The sequence below is a fragment of the Sander vitreus genome, chromosome 15 (assembly GCF_031162955.1).
Source record: "Sander vitreus isolate 19-12246 chromosome 15, sanVit1, whole genome shotgun sequence".
Lineage (NCBI taxonomy): Eukaryota > Metazoa > Chordata > Actinopteri > Perciformes > Percidae > Sander > Sander vitreus.
Window position 1 is genome coordinate 8056462 of NC_135869.1, and position 18946 is coordinate 8075407.

Here is an 18946-nt window from a genome sequence, read left to right on the forward strand (position 1 = left end):
CAACAAAGAGCTCGCAGGTGCATGCGTTAAGGCGTGAGAACATGCAGCGGGACTAAAGCATAGATAGGATGAACCCTGTTGATTTTGACTACATGACCTACAGTATAGTTGTAGCCTTGAACTTTTTAGCTTCGTTACGTTACATTCATTTGGCCAGGCTGTTCTCATGAACCATTCGTACATTTAGCTACTAAAAGTAATGCACTGTAATTCGGATGCATTCCACATATTTTTTCTGTATGCACCACAATGTATAAGAATGCTCTGAACACATTGCTTTCAAGCCGGTGCACCGAGTTCGCTTCCCCGGCAAAAGACTTTCACCCAGGAAACGTGTGTTTGTTGCTCGGGAGTGTTTTAATCCTAACCACGATCTATTGCTTAAACTTAACTAGTCGTTTTTGTGCCTAAACTTAACTGTCGTTGCCGCATGACGCTCGCTTTTTGTGAGCTAAACTCAACTGCCATGGAAAGCACCGTCATCTGGCGGCTCACAGTCACCTATTGGCGGCTAAGCTCAACTACCGTCTGCTGCTGATAGGACCGACAGCTCACGACCTCTGTATCCGTGATCTGCTGGTGGCCGCCTGATCTTGTAGGATATCGCACGAATTGGTGTGCATACATTTTTGTACAACATCGTACGAACCAGTTCATGAGAATGCGTTGATTTGCCAGACGCTTTTGTCCAAAGCGACTTACAATTAGTTGGCCTGTGTGCTCCATTAGTGCCAAGGCTCTGTCACCTAGTACCAGACTAATACAAATATATTTTACATGTTTCCGTTTAACCACCAGCTGCTGTTACATTATCAGTGGTCATGCCTACCGCCTCATATTCCACCTGCACCACATTTTCCTGCCTTTACGTAACAGGCCAAAAAGAGTTCAGCCACAATCATCATCACAGCTCCGTCCAACTTGAACCTGAGATCAGGTCTCCTCAGCCAGAATACCTGTTGTGGCTTTTGCATTTGTGTTGTAGCTTTTGTCTTTGTGTTGTAGCTTTTGTCTTTGTGTTGTAGCTTTTGTCTTTGTGTTGTAGCTTTTGTGTTTGTGTTTAAGCTTTTGTCTTTGTGTTGTAGCTTTTGTGTTTGTGTTTAAGCTTTTGTCTTTGTGTTGTGGCTTTTGTATTTGTGTTGAACCGTCTCGGTCACCGTAATGATCCCCGTGGTTCATCTCTTTAACTCTGATTTAGTTTCCCAGTCTCAGTATGAAGGGGACATGTTGGGGGTGTTGTGGCAGCTCATCATTGTCTGGTTCAATCCCTGTCTGTTGAGCAGAAACACTCATTTCAACACTAAGCGCCCCACAGAGACAGACACAAGGTGTTATGGGAAAGAAGACAACACCTGGCTGACATTTTACTGAACTGTGAGAATGAACCAGAGGTTGCAGGGTACATATGTGCACTATATTTGCTTTTTATAGACTAAAAGATCAAACCCTGTTCTACTTTCACTTGTGCCGCTCACACAGGTGTGTGTTGTTTGGCTGATTAGAGAAGTGTGTGCTGGTGCTGCAGATCCGGGGCACGTTCAATCTCAAAACCGTGTGCACCGTGTTGCTACGGGTTCCGGATTGAACAACATGTTTCCTCGGAATGGTGTGCAGCGGCTTTGAGATAAGTTTTCTCTCGTTTGGTGGGTGTGTCCCTCGTTTATTGTCTGTGTCACAGGTGATAGCCAATCAGCAGAGACACGTCTGGAAACTGGTGGTAATAATGCTGCATTCATGCCACCTGGGAATATCAGTTATCCGGCTTCACTAACCCTAACAACCGCGGTCCCGCATAACCTGTGTCACGACGGTGGTTATCAACTAGTTCAGTCAACTCAGGGTTTCCCAATCCAGCAGCGCGGGCGTTCACATAAAAGAGGCGGTGTTTGCGCACCACGACCAATCGCAAACATCTACCAGAGCATATTTTAAACAAGAAGAGCAAACTATAATTCTACATAAATATGAAGAACACAGACACGTTTTACAGGCAAAATGCAGGAAGGAAAGCTGGCAAAAAAAGCTGACGCTGTTTTACGTAAATCACAACGCTTATCCTATCAATATCACTTCCAGTGGTGTAGTCTACGTGATAGTAAGCTCCAGGATTTCAATATAGGCTACCCACTTAAAAATGCCCAATGACACGTAACAACATAGGCTACTTTCCATTATATTTTTGATAAATTTTGAATTGTCATCTGTGCTTTTTTCTTAACATCTATAGGCTGAATAAAGGTATTTTTTACCGTAAATTAGTGCATTAAAGTGTATCGGAATGCAGGAAATGAAGTCGTTGATGCTTAAAACTTTCCACCCAGGCCCCCCCACTATGATATGCACCCTTCCTCCCACAAAGGCAGATTCTGGCCAATATACAGTAGGCTACAGTACACCCACTATAATAGTATACATTAGACTACACTGGTCACTTCCCCATCAGTCAGGCACAAGATCTGACCATAATTACACTTTTGCTTTCCATGAACTGTCGTTGCTTTAGCCTTTTATTTCAGTTGAAACCCTGGCAGTGGTAAGCGATCATGAGAGAAAATAAAAAAATATCAAAACATAATTCTAACCGATGTGCGTATTGGCAACACACGGCTGAAGAAGCCGACAAATAACCTATATGTAATTCCCTCCGCTTAAAAATCTAAATCTTTCATAAAGATACCCATCAGTGAATGTTAACGGGGTTGTCGGTCTCTAAATGTTTTAACTTTTATGAGCGCACCCTCTCTCCCCCTGGCAGAGGCGTTTGTCCACAATAAACAGTTTATTGTCACTGAAATATTTTCAGTGAACCAAAGACGCCTACATCAAACGTCAGTTGTCAACAACGCGTCACCAACTGGGAAACTCGGTTAGCAAAATCTAGCCCGAGTTTCCCACCTCTGATTCTCACATGAAGTGAATGATGACGTTTTCACTGGGAAAAATGTTTTTCCGATGTCCGTGAACGCACGGTTAAAAGGCAGAGCACTTGGCGCACACAACAGGGTGTTCAACACATCCCCGTTTCAGTTTTAAAACATGTGTTGCTTGCTACGTTTTGTCGGGGCTGAGTGTGTTGAAGGTTTCTGTTTGGATTCCCTCTGTGGCTAACTTGCTCTTGCCTTTTCTGATATTTTTTCCTCAACCTTGATTCCTCCCCTGTGTTTTATTCTGATACTCTCCTGAAGCTGCATCTAATAAGTTCATTGTACTCTAGATATTTATGAGGATTTCACTGCCAGTATTTTTAACAACCTTTTAAAGTTTTACTTGTTGCATGAGTCATCTACATATTCCACTGCTGTTGGTGCTCCAAACATTTCAACAGTTAAATATTAATCATATATTAATTATTGCTGCTTATGCCTGATGAAAGGCAGCTTTTCTGCAAGCCTGAAAAACACATTACAGCAATTATTTATTAGTTTGCTTTTCTAGCAAGGTCCATTTTGAAGGTATTGTAAAACACAAAACGTGACCTATTTAAAAAAGAAAAAAATGATTTTACATTTTTATTGCCTCACCAGGCATGGCTTCCTGAAACACCTTTACTAGTGAAACAACTATTCATGATATAAGTGTAGTGCCCCTGAAAATGTAATTTATTTAGCATAAGTCATTTCAACACACGATAAGCTTGTTAGAGATGAGCCAGGTTTGTGCAGAATCGATCACCGGTGATCACCGCCTGTTGCATGCTGGTCAGCAGGCACATGCACACATAGACATCAAAAGGGGCTTGAGCACCTGCCATTTTTCCTCCTCTAGAGAAAGATAGACCAAAATCTCTAAATTGACCACAACATGAAAAAAAGTGTCCTGCATTTAACATTAACTTCGTCATTTTGATCGTAGGCTCCTCATCTAATAATAACAGTGTTTTTTCATTATTGGTACAGGGTTTTTTCCCCCTGTAAAATTAACACAATTGCAGCAACAGCCTTTTTCAGTTTAGTGTGAAGATTTTTCATGAGATGTTTTATAAAAAAGATTTTTTGAAGTTTTATTTATTCCAATAGCACCACAAGAATTAAAATGATTTATTGCCATTTGCAAAAAATAAACACATCCTTAGTGTAACTGTGTCATAAATTGGTAATGTAGTCAGAGTTGTGTTAATCTATTTAGTGTTTTGTTTGAATTTCATATAAATAATTATTTATTAACTATTAGGCTTTTTTTTTCCCTTGAGCCCCCAGCTAAAATAATAAATAAAAGGATGATTAAACAACTTGAGATTCTCTGACTTCACTCAACTTTTTAACCTTTGTTGCTGTAATCAGGTGTCGATCGACTGTAGGGGTTTGATTGTTTGATCCAGCTGCTGTCACATCTGTGCTGAGCTGACCAGGCCACCTGGGCAATTACAGGTTAAATTAAACAACAAAGTCACGCTGTCATGATCACTTCAGTGAGGCTTACTAACTTCATTACATCACTACAATCTGGCACGACGGGCGAAGAAAGCCGTAAGCAGCTCAGCTCCATACTGTTTTAACAGCAGTAATGAGAACAGAGTCTGATGGCTTTAGTCTGCAGAAAGGTCACTTTTATGTCAAACTGAGCTTTTTGTAAACTCTTCATATTTACACTATTCACCTTTCAGCAGCCACATGTTTGTGCTACTGCAGTAATTGCTGTTTTATTGGTTCCTTCATGAAGTTTCACAAAATAATGCAATTAAATTAAAAGTGTATTAAGTGGATGCAATGAAGATTGAGTCCTCACGGGAAAAGTCATCCATACTTGGGCTGTGTTTGGTCGAGAGCAGCAAAATGAGGTCAACCCGCGGACAGGTGGCTTTCCAGTTCACATGCTGTTAACCTACTGGACAGATTTTATTCTTCATTTACGGTGTGATTGCAGATAGGTTTGAGTAGAAATTGAGAAGTTGAGAAGTTCACAGGTCTCTAACAATATACCTTACTCTGAGGAAAATCATTACTAGCCAACCCAAACTTGAGATGGACTTGTCTGTTAAAAAACAAATGAACAAACCTGAACGGACTTGACAGCAGCTCTAACAGACCCTAAAGTTATGTGCTGGAATATTTCTGCAAAAGTCTTCTGGCACATAACCCTCCTTAAAACCACAATGTTTTGTTTTTCCACTTTGATTTTATGTGAATTAGACAAACATGTTAATCCGAGAGCTTTAGAGCTGCTGGTAACTGGGTATATTTACCTTTGGAGACAGAGGCCTGTACTACGAAGCAAGATTTGGCGTTAACGAGGCAACTTCCGGTTCAACCCAGGGTTTTGTGGATCACTTGTTACCAGGTTATATCGCTGTGGTAACTAATGCTGAACGCCTAACCTGGTCGGGAGCAGGTTAAGTTGGAGATTAGAGATCAACCGGTGTAAAAGCACCGCCTACTGACCAATCAATACTGGATTGATAACGGCGCCAGCGTTCTTAGAAGATCCGGTGGAGCTCGGTGAGAGAGAGAGGTGCGCTCATAAAAGTTAAAACATTTAGAGACCAACAACCCCGTTAACATTCCCTGATGAGTATTCTTTATGAAAGATATAGATTTTCCGCAGAGGGAATTACGTAAAGGCTATTTTATCGACTTCTTGAGCCGTGTGTAGCCAATGCGCACATGTTTTTATATTTTTTATTTGCTCTCACGATCGCTTACCACTGCCAGAGTTGCAACTAAAATAATAGGCTAAAGTAATGACAGTTTATGGAAAGCACAAGTGTAATTATGGTCAGATCTTGTGTCTGACTGATGGGGAAGTGATATTGATAAGCGTTGTGATTTACGCATTTACAGCGTTGGCTATTTTTTGCCAGCTTTCCTTCCTGTTTTAAGAAGCAGCGACTGTATTGCGTTTTGCCTGTAAAACCGTGTCTGTGTTATTCATATTTATGTAGAATTATAGTTTGCTCTTCTTATGTAAAATATGCAGCTAGGTAGATGTTTGCGATTGGTCATGTTGTGCAAACACCGCCTCTTTTATGTGAACACGCGCGCCGCTGGTTTAGGAAACCCTGAGTTGACTGAACTAGTTGTTAACCACCGTCGTGATACAGTTTATGCGGGACCGCGGGAGTTAGGTTAGGTAAAGCCGGGTAACTGAAATACATCCAGGGCATGTTGATCTTGATTCGTAGTACAGGCCTCAGGTTGGCAGTTTCCCCCTGTTTCCAGTCTTTGTGCTAAGCTAAGCTAATGGGCTTCACCTTCATATTTACCGTACAAACATGGAAGTGGTAAATGACACCCAGCTACCTGCTTAAAAAGTGAGTTCAATGTTCAATATGGACATAATTCTTAAAGTCGGATACTGGGCTGGAAAACACACTGCAGGGAGCAGAGTTCAGGCTATTTTGCCCAACAGACAAACACAAGCCTGGCTCATGTTAATGCACTGTTCTCTGGTTGCGCTGGGTTCAATCTAAATGTGGACAGGCTTGAACAGTGTAGTTTATATCCTCGACGTTCCACTTCGGGGATTGCTCTTGTGCTGCCTGAAATTTCCGCCGGATGTCCGTTACCTTCTGCTTTCTTTGTGTTGGCATTCTAAACTCCGGTGGATTTATGAAGCCTATGGTTAACTGCTCCTCAGATCTCTGCAGGGTAAATCCAGACAGCTAGCTAGACTATCTGAATCTGAGTTTTCTCTTGCACGACTAAAACAACTTTTGAACTTACACATGTTCCCCCAAAACAAGTTCCTTCCTGAGGCTATTTTGCAGTGGCGCCGTTGCTCCGTCAGGCGCTTAGCGCCGCCTTAGACGATTTTGATTGTTTTAAAGAAATGCCAATAAACCAGAGCACGTTTTTCTCCCATCACAGAATGCTGTGTGGACTAACCAGACCCTCCTCCACAGCACTGTGGTCTGGCAATGCAAGACTACTACTCACATAACACACCTGAATCGCTGACCGAACTGTCGGCCATTGAATTGCGTTGTGGATAATGTAGGCACCAGGTTTTGACAAGGAAGAAGACAATATCTCTCGCTCTGCTGCATCGATTTAGATGTCACTCTTACAGGAGTGCAATGATTAATTGGCATATCTGTAAATGCAATAACGCAAAAAATGTAATTGTTAAGTGTAGCCTATTTTTTTTTTGTATGCAGTGGTGGAAGAAGTACTCAGATCTTTTGTAAGAGTAGCAAGACTACAGTGTAGACCTAATCTGTTACAAGTAAAAGTCCTGCATTCAAAATGTAACTTAAGTAAAAGTGCAAAAGCATCAAAATGTACTTAAAGCAGCAAAAGTAAAAGTACTCAGCAGAATCATATATATCATCGCTGTTGGCTGAAAACCTTGTATGTCCAAAACCGTTGTTTTAACCTTTAATAGGAAATGAAAAATGGCTAATTTGAAAAGATTTTATTGAGCTATTTACCTCAGACGAAGTCAGACTTAATCTCCTTGTCTCTGTTTAAATATGTGTAAAACCCACAGACATACGTGAAGGGTGATTCATGAAAAACTATTAAATTGATGATTTATGGAGATACAAGGTTTCTGCGACAATATTATATTATTGGATTATAATTATTGATGCATTAATGTGTCCATGACTTTATTGTTGCAGCTGGTTAAAGTGGAGCTACTCTATATACTGCTGGGTAAAGCTTGTGAATTTACCCTCTGGGATCAATCAAGTCTTATCTTTATCATGTATGTGTTGATTCTATTTGTGTTATTCATCAGAATCTTCAACTAACTAGTTGTTAAATGTAAAAGTAAAGAGTACAATATTTGCCTCTAAATTGTAGTGGAATAGAAGTATGAGGTAGCATAAAATGAAAATACTTTAGTCATGTACAGCAGTTGAGTGAATGTACTTAGTTACTTTCCATCACTGTTTGTATGTGGATCAATGAAGGTACATCAAAGGCAGCAGACTCCTTATTATAGTGGGTTCTCTCTGTGTGGCCTGCAACTGATCCCGCTGAAAAATGCAGCCATAGCCACTACTGTAGAAGTAACGGTGTGTTAACCGTTGTTCCAGAAAACCATTCATACGCATTACAGCTGTAATTAGCCCCGAATGACATCTGATCACTGATTAAACAGACTGCGGAGCTGCTGGCTGCAGGGCGAGGGAATAATGAATGGGTGGTGTGAAACGGAGTGTTGAGACTGTGAATGTAAACGATAGAGAAAATTTAAAAACCACCTGAAGCCTCTTCAAATTGTATTCCATTACAACCTGATGGACTGGAAGCGTGATAACTGGGATTTATTTGGTTAATATACATTTTAGAGAAGCGTTTTCTTCCCCCATGTGCAGTGGGAAGGTGTAGGAATACTGATTGTGCTGTTAGTTAGTGTCGTCATCAGGTCACAGACAAGCCCGCTCACTCTTTAATTACATTTTAGATTCATGTCCTAATCAGACGCTGTGCTGCTCACCTTTCGGCTGTGGCACACTTTCACTGCAGCTCACCAAGTCAGGAACACATTCATCGGTTGCCTCTGCTCTCTCTACTCACGTCCCACGAGTTTTAACCTTGGAAGAGATGAATTATAACACTTCAGATGAGTTTCTGGACAGTGTTTGTCAAACGGCATGCTGCATTCATAACAGGGGAGTCATGGACCAACTTTTAGCTGAGGTTATTATCATTTAGGTAAAGTTGAAGAAAATGCAAGGAGGACCAGTGGCGGTCCCCTGTAATATGAAGCTTTGACCCCCCCCTCTGGCGCACCTAACTGTGGCAAATATTTTCATACATTTTTAACCCCACCTTTATCCTCAACGAGGGGTTATTATTCATGCGCAGTGATACATAAAATGCATGTTGGATACACTAAAAGATGTATTCTTGTGTTTTTTGTTATGTGTATCGTCAGTCTTTTGTAGAACCAAACCTATGGAGGGTTGGTGTTTGTAACACGTGTGATTAATATGTTTGGTACCACTAAAATTGCATGTGGCCGCAGCCTGGACCCTCCATTTGAAACGGTCTAAAACTGCCACAGAGGAGGACTCAAATGCAAAAGGCTTAAGACAAAGCAGATGGTCAAAGGTGGTTTACATGGATGATGGTACAGATAACAGTCTACACCTGGCAGACAGGGGTTCGCTCCAATGTGCATTTTGGGTCCAAGTTGTGCTAATTTTAACTCCTTTATATACTGTTGGGTAGTTTAATCTACAGCAATGCATCATATTCTATAACAGAGATCTTCAACAGGGGGTCCGGGACCCCTAGGGGGTCCTCAGAGTTACTGCAGGGGGGCCACCAAGTTTTTTTTAATTTTTTATTTTGTAATCATTTTTTTGTTTGTGATTTATTGATGACAGGCTTACTAGCCTGTAGTTGAGATAGCCATCCACAGATACAGATACGCTTCAAGGATTCACTGTGCTACATGTATGATTAACATTAAAACATATATGAATACGTCTATAATTATTGTTTTAATAGCTTAGTATTGTAGGGCACCATAGAAAGGTATGTGTAAAGGCTTGCATTTTTCAGCTGATTCAAGAAGCTTTTAAAGAGTTTAGCTTAATAAGAATCAGTAGAATTTTCTCATTGTATAAAAGGAACACTTCATCCTTCAGTTAATCACAAAGGTTCAAAATCAACACATCTGGAGATACATGGTTTTCACTGGATAGGAAGGGAATCAAAAAACTGTAATCTAAAAAGTAATTAAAGCTGTCAGACAATGTAGTGGAGTAAATATTTACCTCTGAGATGTAGCGGAGTGGAAGTATAAAGTAGCAGAAAATGGAAATAATCAAGTATATGTATATTCAAGTTCCTTGAATTTGTACTTCAGTACAGTAGTTGAATAAATGTACTTAGTTACATTCCACATGTACCTAACTGCCTGTGCAGTTTCAGGCTTCATCACTGAATAGCATTTTTGAGTCTTCAGAGGGAAAATTGTCACGACCAAACATCTGCAGCAGTAAAACGCAACACACACATTAATGCAGCATTAATATTAATCCAGAGATATTATATTGATTAAGGGATCTCTGTGCGTGTGAGACATACAGGCCAGGCTCCCTCCTGCCTCCGCCTGGCTGGCATCGTTATCTGGATGTGTGATAACTAGATGAAAAAAGGGCACACGCGTAAGCTTTAGATGAGCTTCAGGCTAGCAGCAACTGATTGAACCGCGCTTATAGTTTGAAAAATACTGGGAACCAAGCAATCGGCCCGTCCGAACAGGCATACGCTCCAAAAAAGCACTGCACTGTCACCAGTAGCCTATATTTATTTTGTCAGTTTACTTTATTTAAAAAAAAAACCTAATGTGTATGTAGTTTGGAATTTGGACACCATATACTTACTGTAAGTTTCAGCATAATAGTTAGTTAGTGTCATCGGTTTGACACTAACTTAAATCATTATCAGTATCCGGGAAATGAGTATCTTAATCTGTTGTTTGGGAAGGTACGGGGTTGAGTGTGTGTGGCAGTGTGAGCGGAGCTGTATAGTAACGAAGTAGAACTACTTCACTACTCTACTTAAGTACTAAAAGGCTGTATCTGTACTCTACTGGAGTATTATTTTTTTCTCCTACTTCCACTTTTACTTGAGTACATATTTTCGATGAGTTTAATACTTTTACTCCGATAGATTTTTTTATGTGCTGCATCGTTACTCGTTACTGTTATGAATTCCTCACGCTACGGAGACTGTGTAGGTTAGTGTGTGTACGTTAGTTACGTACGCTAATTACGATTTATGTAAGAAATCCCCGAGATCGCGTCGTGTTTCTTTTCATTACGGTTGCCCGTTCAGAAGTCAGAGACGATGTAAGTTTGTACTCTTTCTATTTAGCTATTGTTGCAGCAGATTAATCTATTCCTGAGTTGTTTGTGTGAGTCCTGAATGTTAACCGTTTGACCCTGTGAAGTGAAGCTGTTAGTTTAGCTGTACTTTGCTAGCTTGCTAACTTTCCTGTTCATCACACATGTTACTATCCAGTGTGTGATAACTTTTTGGGGGGCTTTAATCGTTACTGTGCTGGAGAGGATGTTTATTTTACTTGCACAGTGTGATAATTGTACATTTTATTTCAGTATTTGTTAATATTTGTTATTTTTAATATAATTAATATTTGTTAATTCCTTTGGCTACAGCCTTGGCTAAACATTTGACATAATATAAACAATATGATATTCAAACTTTTGACTGCTTTCTTGAATAACTAAACAACACAATACTTGTACTTTTACTTTCAGTACTTGAGTAGTACATTTTAAAATAAACTACTTGCAATACTTAAGTACACATTTTTTTAATACTTTAGTATGTCTACTTAAGTGTTGTGCTTAAAGAGCACTTCTACTCAAGTCACTTTTTTGATAGAGCACGTGTACTTTTACTCAAGTATGGGTCTCTAGTACTTTATACACCTCTGAGTGTGAGGGTGCGGATGTTCAGTCTGGTTATGAATGGGCCTGCTTGCTGCCTGTGACACTGCCGAGGCTGAGTTATGGCTCGGGTTGTAGCCGCTGATCTGTGACCTGCAGGGTCCCACCAAGCTCTGATCAACTCTCTGCAGTCGGAGTGTGCCAGAAAAAACGGAATGAAAGCCAAGATGATACTGCATTATGCAAAACACTCCCTACATTAATATTAAGTACAACTATTGAAAGTGTGGATATGGAATAAAGTATGATAAATATAAACACATATTTAGCATGCTAACATTTGCCAATAAGCACAAGTCATTAGTTCTGCAGGTATTTGGTCATGGTTGCTGGCGGATCTGTACTGAAAACCCAATCTGTCTCTACGCACGTGTGTTGTAGATGGTTGTTAGGCATTGACCTCAAAGTTATTCATAAGTATTGGACACATTAAAATGTCGACCTCATGATGGCGCTAGATGAAAAGTCAGAAGATCACCAAAGTTATTACAATTCATCCTGTGGGGAACATGAATGATGAACCAAATTTTCTTTTCACTAGTTCTTAAGACATTTCATTCAAAACTACAAAAAACAACCTAATGGTGGCGCTAAAGGGAAAGTCAGAGGATCACCAAAGTCCGATGGATTTGTCCTCTGGGGAACATGAATGTCTGTGCCAACTTTCATGGCGGTACATCCAATAGTTGTTGAGATATTTCAGTCTGGACCAAAGTGGTGGACCGACCAAATGACTGCTTGGTAAAAAAACTAAACAAATTCTATCATCCTTCTGGCATTACGCCTGAAGACAGTGTTGTCACATAATGTCAGTAAAGGTGACACAAACGCCTTCCTGCCAGCAGAATATGATCTGGAGTACTAATAATACTGGAATAACTCATTGTGTGACTGTTTCCCAGCCTGATGCATTATTAGCTTGGATTATCGGTTTGACACTAACGCTCAGTTTCTCCTTTTCTCTCCACCTTGTGCATTCATTTTCATTTTTTTTTGCTCCTCATTAATCACCTCGTCCTCTCTACCTTCCTTCCTCCCCTCACTGCCTTTTCTCACCTCCCTCTCTGCTTCATTCCCAACCCATTTCACCTTGCGCTCTTCACCTCTTTTCCTCTTCACATCCCTCTCTTCCTCTCCCCGTTCATCTCCCCCTCCCTTCCCTCTCTCCCTTCTCTCCCCCCTCTCCCTTCTCTCAGGTGAGAAGTGTCGGAGCTTCATTGATCTGGCCCCGGCGTCGGAGAGAGGTGAGTAATGACCGTCATTAGGCGTTGCCGCCACTCCCTGCCGCTCCCCACCTGTTCGTTAAGCCCAGGGAAAACCAGGGGAAAAAAATATAAGCACATTTTCTCTTTGTTTGATTCTGGATTTTGTGACACAGGATTCCCATAAAGCCACATAATTGACACAAAGCTTGTACGTACTGTATACGTTATCTACTGGCTTCCTTTAACCTGCTACTTCATACTCTTAACAGTTCAAAAAAGACACATAGTTTTCTGATGAATCTGTTATTGTCATCTTATCCTAACAAGATTAGCTGGATCTTGCTTCATAGTGGGTAGTTTTGTGTCAGGCTGTACGATGCGCTTTGTTCGATAAGGTTGAAAGGCACTTTGTAAATGCAGTCCATTTACCATTTACCATTTCTAAAGCATTCTCTGCATGTTTGAGCTCCTGTAGCCCTGGTGCACTTTGCACGTGGGGATGAAGCTGGCTGATAATTGGGCACATAGGACCTTTTTCAGGATCTTCTTCCTGTGTTTACTTTTTTGCTCCCTCCAATGAGACGAGCGAACGTTCCCATATAACCTCAGATTCCATCATCCAAAAGCTGGTTTCAGATGCTCTTTTTAGAAGCACTTCATCTCAAGTGTCCTGAGGCCTTCATTGTGATTATACTGACGGAGGAGGAAGTAGAAGGAAAGTGACATGTATTAATTGATATTAAAACAAGCTCAGTCTTTTCTGGCATGTTGTCAGTTTTGATTCATGGAAGTTATACAACCTCTACCCCAACAAAAATGAGGATGATGCCTTATGTTCACATCCAAGTTTTAAGCAGATTTTAAGCCCTTTTCCCAAAAAAGAAGAAAATGATTGTAGGTTCCCATCAACAATATCCTGAACAATATTAACCTCGGAGGAACATGTCTTCTGTAGATCATAGTCTTTCATTGCAGATATATATGTAACTTGAATGACTGGATGGATTTCATCTCCAGTGACTGTGCTGACCCAGTCGAAACGTATCATATCCTGTTTTTAATTGTGAAGGCAATTTACTTTTTTTTCCCACCATAACAAATCAGTAGGTCTGTTGTAGGTGTCACATTCTTCCTTGTTGCTAAGTTATCATACTTTTATCGTCATCAATGTCTTGCTCTGGCCTTAATGACATCTTCTCTTCATGTGTTTCTTAGGATGATCCTATATGCAAAACAGATATAGTTCTTTGTCTCAAGAGCTGGATAATGAGAGAACATCTCCTCCGGATTCCTCCTACAGTGTAACTGCAGATAGGAGCAGGTTATTTCAAACAGCACTTGGTGTTTATAGCCTTCAGCTCATAAAAAGAATATTTGAGGGTCCAAAAGAAAGGGAATATTTTGGTGGGCGTAGCCTGTAATTCGCCGTTTCATGCAGAGCAGGTAGTTAATAATGAAATGATGGTTTCATCTGTTAATGCCATCTGGAAGAGGAGCAGCGGTGGATGATATGATGTATCGAGCACCGCGCCCTTGCTCCTCACACACAAGGATACAATATGTTAATCAGCCTTCCTTTGAGCCCTACATGCTCACTGCTGTGTTTTATAACACACAGCTGCTCCTCAGTCAGATCCAAGTTCCTTCTTAATGAAAACTGAAACAAAAAACCCCAAAAGAAAATCCAATTTGATTACAAGGAAACACTCTGAGAGTCAACTCATTAATACTGTGGTCATGAGTGCAAAGTCCAGAAAAACAAGACCCACCTAAGAAATGCATCTATGCTAGCCACAACCAAACTCTGTCATTTTCTTAGTATTTAAGATAGCGCCAAATTCCAATGGAACCTTTTTATTAATTCATTTAACCGTTCTCCCTCTTCACACAGTACATAACTCTGGTGGACAACTTTTTTGTTGCTGCTAAAAACAAAATGTTTAAACCTGTATTAACTGAGTTGATGGAGGCAGCACAACACACTGTAAACACAACATACCTATTATCACCTTATAAGGTTGAAAAAGTGAGCAAAGAGTTTCAGCAGACACAGAGGCACATGCTAATCCCATTGAGTTTGTGTCCATGCACTGATGAATATTCTCTCTTCTAGCTGTTTTTGGTCTCGTTGTTCCCTCACTGTATCTGTCTGCTCTGCTGTTTACTGTTTGCTAGTGTACAGTGGGTTTATCAGAGTTTTTTTTTTGTGTGAAAATTGCTGGAATTCATGCTGATCTGAGCGAGTGAGACTGAGCCAAAACACTGTGCCGTAAAACCCAATCAATGAGCTAAACATGTCTATAAAGCTTTCAGGGTTTTCCCTGCCATTATAAGGTTTGGGTACAGCACCCGAGCCGTTTTAGGCAGCACCTAAGCCGAATGAATGTAACTAAAAGACTTTTCTCAGATTTAATAATTATAGTTGGACTTCTTTAGCAAGTTTTGTCTTTTGAGTGTTACTTTTTTTCTTCATCTGCTCTAGCTTTTCCAACGTTTATGGTGAGAATAACAGACCAAAATAATGTGAGAAAAAGACCAAAACTACCACAAAGGGACACAAACCGACCACAAAGGGACGCCAAATGACCACAGAGACCCAAAACTACCCCTAAAGGATGACCAAAAAGACACAAAATCCCACAAAGAGTTGAAAAACACATTTTGTTGAGAAATGTCGCTTAAACCGAATACCCCGCCAAATACGCGCACCTAGGTCTTTCACAAAGCCAGGGAAAACACTGGAAAACACACATTCAGAATTAGGTGAAGGTTTTCTGTGGCTTTATGACTATGAGCATCATGCTTCACATAGCACATAGTCATTTTTTTTCTTCTTTTTTTTAAGATTATATTTTGGACAAACGCATTTTTAGGCCTTTATTTGACAGGACAGCTGAAGACATGAGGGGGGAATGACATGCAGCAAAGAGCTGCAGGTTGGAATCAAACCCAGGCCTGCTGCGTCAAGGAGTGAACCTCTATATATGAGCGCCCGCTCTACCAACTGAGCTATTCGGGCGCCCAGCACATTGTCATTTGATCCGTTGTGAATACTAGTGCCATGCCCCTGTTGGGAACGGGCCGATTGCTTGGCCTCCGGTATTACTGCTTGCAGCTATCTGGAGAACCACTCATATAAACAACTTTACACTCCACACTGCGCTTTCTCGGGTCCTAAGCAATACACCTGCCATGACATAGTTGCATCTTCTAGCAATGCTTGGGTATACGCCATACGGTATGTAAGTCATTTGCTAACAGCTAGCTATTTGGAACCAGGCTATTTCCAGGAACAAAAGTGAAAGTTACATCGCTGACGGTTGATGTGTTTGAGTTTTCTACAATGCAACATCTCCGGTCTCTCTTTCTTCATCTGTTCTCGAATGTACTGTAGCGAGCGATGGAGAGCGAGCTGTACCCAGCATGCCGTTCGGCGGTGTAACAGATAATAGGGGTTTTCCTTTCAATACACCACAGTGTGTACATAACCTACTAATAAATAATTGCTTGGTTCTCAAGAGCTCGCACTCGACACTGCACTTTGCTCCTCAGTGATACACAGGCCAAGTGTGAAGTCGATTGGATGAACGGTTGACGAGAAAATCTAAGCGCAGACACACAGACAGAGACTCCATCCATTTTAATTAGATAGATATATTGATTAGTGCTGCTTGAAGATATTTAGTGCCAAAGATATCAGAATCCAGCATGTGTAATTGTAGAATTTAAACCACACCCCCCAAAATTCTTCAAACATATTACTGAGACATGACCTTTGTGCACATAGAAAATCTATTTGGATCTGCCTCAAATTTAAAATCATGAAACATATGTGCAAGATTTTATTGATTAAAGTGCAGTAATTTGTTTAGAAGATTCTCATCAGAAACAAATCACATGTCTCTGGGCTTTATTATACACCAAACTTTGATGGAATCTTATTTCAAGTTTTTGAAACTTCTGCAGTCAAACAAACAAGAGGGACGGAAAACAGAGCGTCTCAGAGTTAAAATTAAGAGGAAATCATTATCAGGTGATGCAAAATGAAACAAAAGACGCATCCATCCATTGTGTAGTGGAGGCAAACGAGAAGAAGAAATAGCAGCAAGTTTGTTTAGTCTTTTTTGTCTTTATCAAACTACAGCTGTCTATAAAGAGAAATGTTCACAAACTTTAAAATTAGCGTAACAAAATAAGTGTTTAGTGTCTTCTGGTATCCATGTTTTTTACACTTATGTTCAGAAAAACTAAATACTACAATGGAAGAAGCTCAGAAAAGTCTTCTTTAAATATAATTCAATAAAAACCAGTACAACATGAAATCAGCTTGTATCGGACACTATTATTACTATTTAATGTAGAGCTAACAAATTGAGCCTATTAGTCAGCAGACAGAAAATGAATCTGAAGTCTGAAGAACTGAACTCATTTATCAAGTGTGCTTCTTTTCCCTATTCCATTGAATCCCTTTGAGTTTTAGTAACTGTAGTTAAATTTAAGCAATTAAAACTTGTAATGGACACTTTCCTTTTTTGACATTTTTCAAAGTAGCCTACATTATTTGAATTGATTACTTCCAAGATGAATGGAAATAATAATAAGTAGTGACAAATCATTAGTTTCAACCCTAATTTAATTCACTAGAAGTTATTTAAGTGTACTAAAATTACTGTTTTGATTATTTTTTTTATCCTAAAACTGGGACTTAATCAATGAATTAATAATCTTGTCAATGAGGTTCCCCCTGGGTCTAAATCTGAAAAGAATCTGTGTTCTCGACGTTTTGAGAAACTCTGAAAGTCCAAAATGTGTAACAGACACACACTGTTGACATCATGCACCACTGACCAACTTATGAACACACACACACACACAAAGTCATTAAAGATGTAATTATTTGAGACGAGGCTCGCTCTAATGAGCTCCTTCCTTCCTGTTATCAGCCCTTCAGAACACATTTTATTTACTCTCTAATGAAGCCTCACTCTGCTCCTTCTACTGATGATACATATTCAATAACAGCAGAAACGGGAGGGGGGGGGGGGTCAATATTATTGCATTGTGACTTTCCCTTAAAGGCTTTTTATACCTCTGGTATTTGTTTCCATCGACTGGCTGGAAATTGAAGCTGCAGCTAATGAGAAACAGTGAGTTTGGTGTATCAGAGCGATACCTCATTAAAAATCAGATTTTTAAGACGTCAGTGGAGTAAAATATGTCATTCACTCTGCTGTTTTAATGCCCAGGTTCAGCCCTGGGGAAGAAGATAAAAAATTCAGGGAGAAAGGAAAAAATCATGCTCAAATTTGTGTGGTACTCCCAATTGTTAATTCAATTCAATTGTATTTATAGTGTCAAATCATAACAGGAATTATCTCAGGACACTTTACAGATAGAGTAGGTCTAGACCACACTCTATAATTTACAAGGACCCAACAATTCCAGTGATTCTCCCAAGAGCATGCATGAATGCGTAAGTGCGACAGTGGCAAGGAAAAACTCCCTTTTAGGAAGAAACCTCGGACAGACCCAGGCTCTTGGTAGGCGGTGTCTGACGATGCCGGTTGAGGGTATGATGAACAATGGCAATAATAGTCACAATAAAGATAATGACTAGAAGTAATAGTTGTAATAGTTCATGGTGTCGTAGAGCACAGCAGGGCGTGGCAGGGTGTTGGCCGGACATAGCAAGTCGAAGCTGGGCATTGCAGAGCGTGGCAGGGTGTAATAGGGCACAGCAGGGTGTAGGGCAGGACCACGGCGACAGCTGCCACCATGATGTAGGTGCCATCATGATCCAAGATGAGGCGGAAAAAGAACATAGAGACTCTGGGGAATAAGCTCCCTCAGTGTATCCAAGGAGGTACCCCGGTAGTCTAGAACTATAACCGCATAACTAAGAGCTGCAGAGAAGGGGAGATAGGGAGGCTGTGTACCTCGTGATTGTGGCTACACACCTTCCCCCGCCGGTCTAGGACGCTGCGACTCATTACTCCCTAAGTATACGTAAGCTTTCTATGGGGAGAAGCAGAGATAGGGTGGGAGAGCGCCATGACTGTGGCTACACACCCACCCCCGCCGGTCTAGGTGAACGCTGCAACTCCTCACTCCCTAACTATAAGCTTTATCGAAGAGGAGAGTTTTAAGTTTACTCTTAAATGTGGTGACGATGTCTACCTCCCGAACCCAGACTGGGAGCTGGTTCCACAGGAGAGGAGCCTGATAGCTAAATGCTCTGGCTCCATTTTACTTTTAGAGACTCTAGGAACCACAAGTAACTCTGCATTCTGGGAGCGCAGTGCTCTAGTGGGTCAATAAGGTACTATGAGCTCTTCTAGATATGATGGTGCTTGACCATTTAGAGCTCTGT

General features: G+C 40.6%; 1 protein-coding gene across 1 annotated transcript in view; it reads left to right on the top strand.

Moving 5' to 3' along the window:
* The window catches only part of gsg1l (gsg1-like), a 34214-nt gene that overhangs the window by 2003 nt on the left and 13265 nt on the right, over window positions 1-18946 (top strand). The window contains exon 2 of the mRNA XM_078269671.1: window positions 12568-12615. Within this exon, the coding sequence (XP_078125797.1) occupies window positions 12568-12615 (48 nt within the window). The remainder of the gene's footprint in view (window positions 1-12567; window positions 12616-18946) is intronic.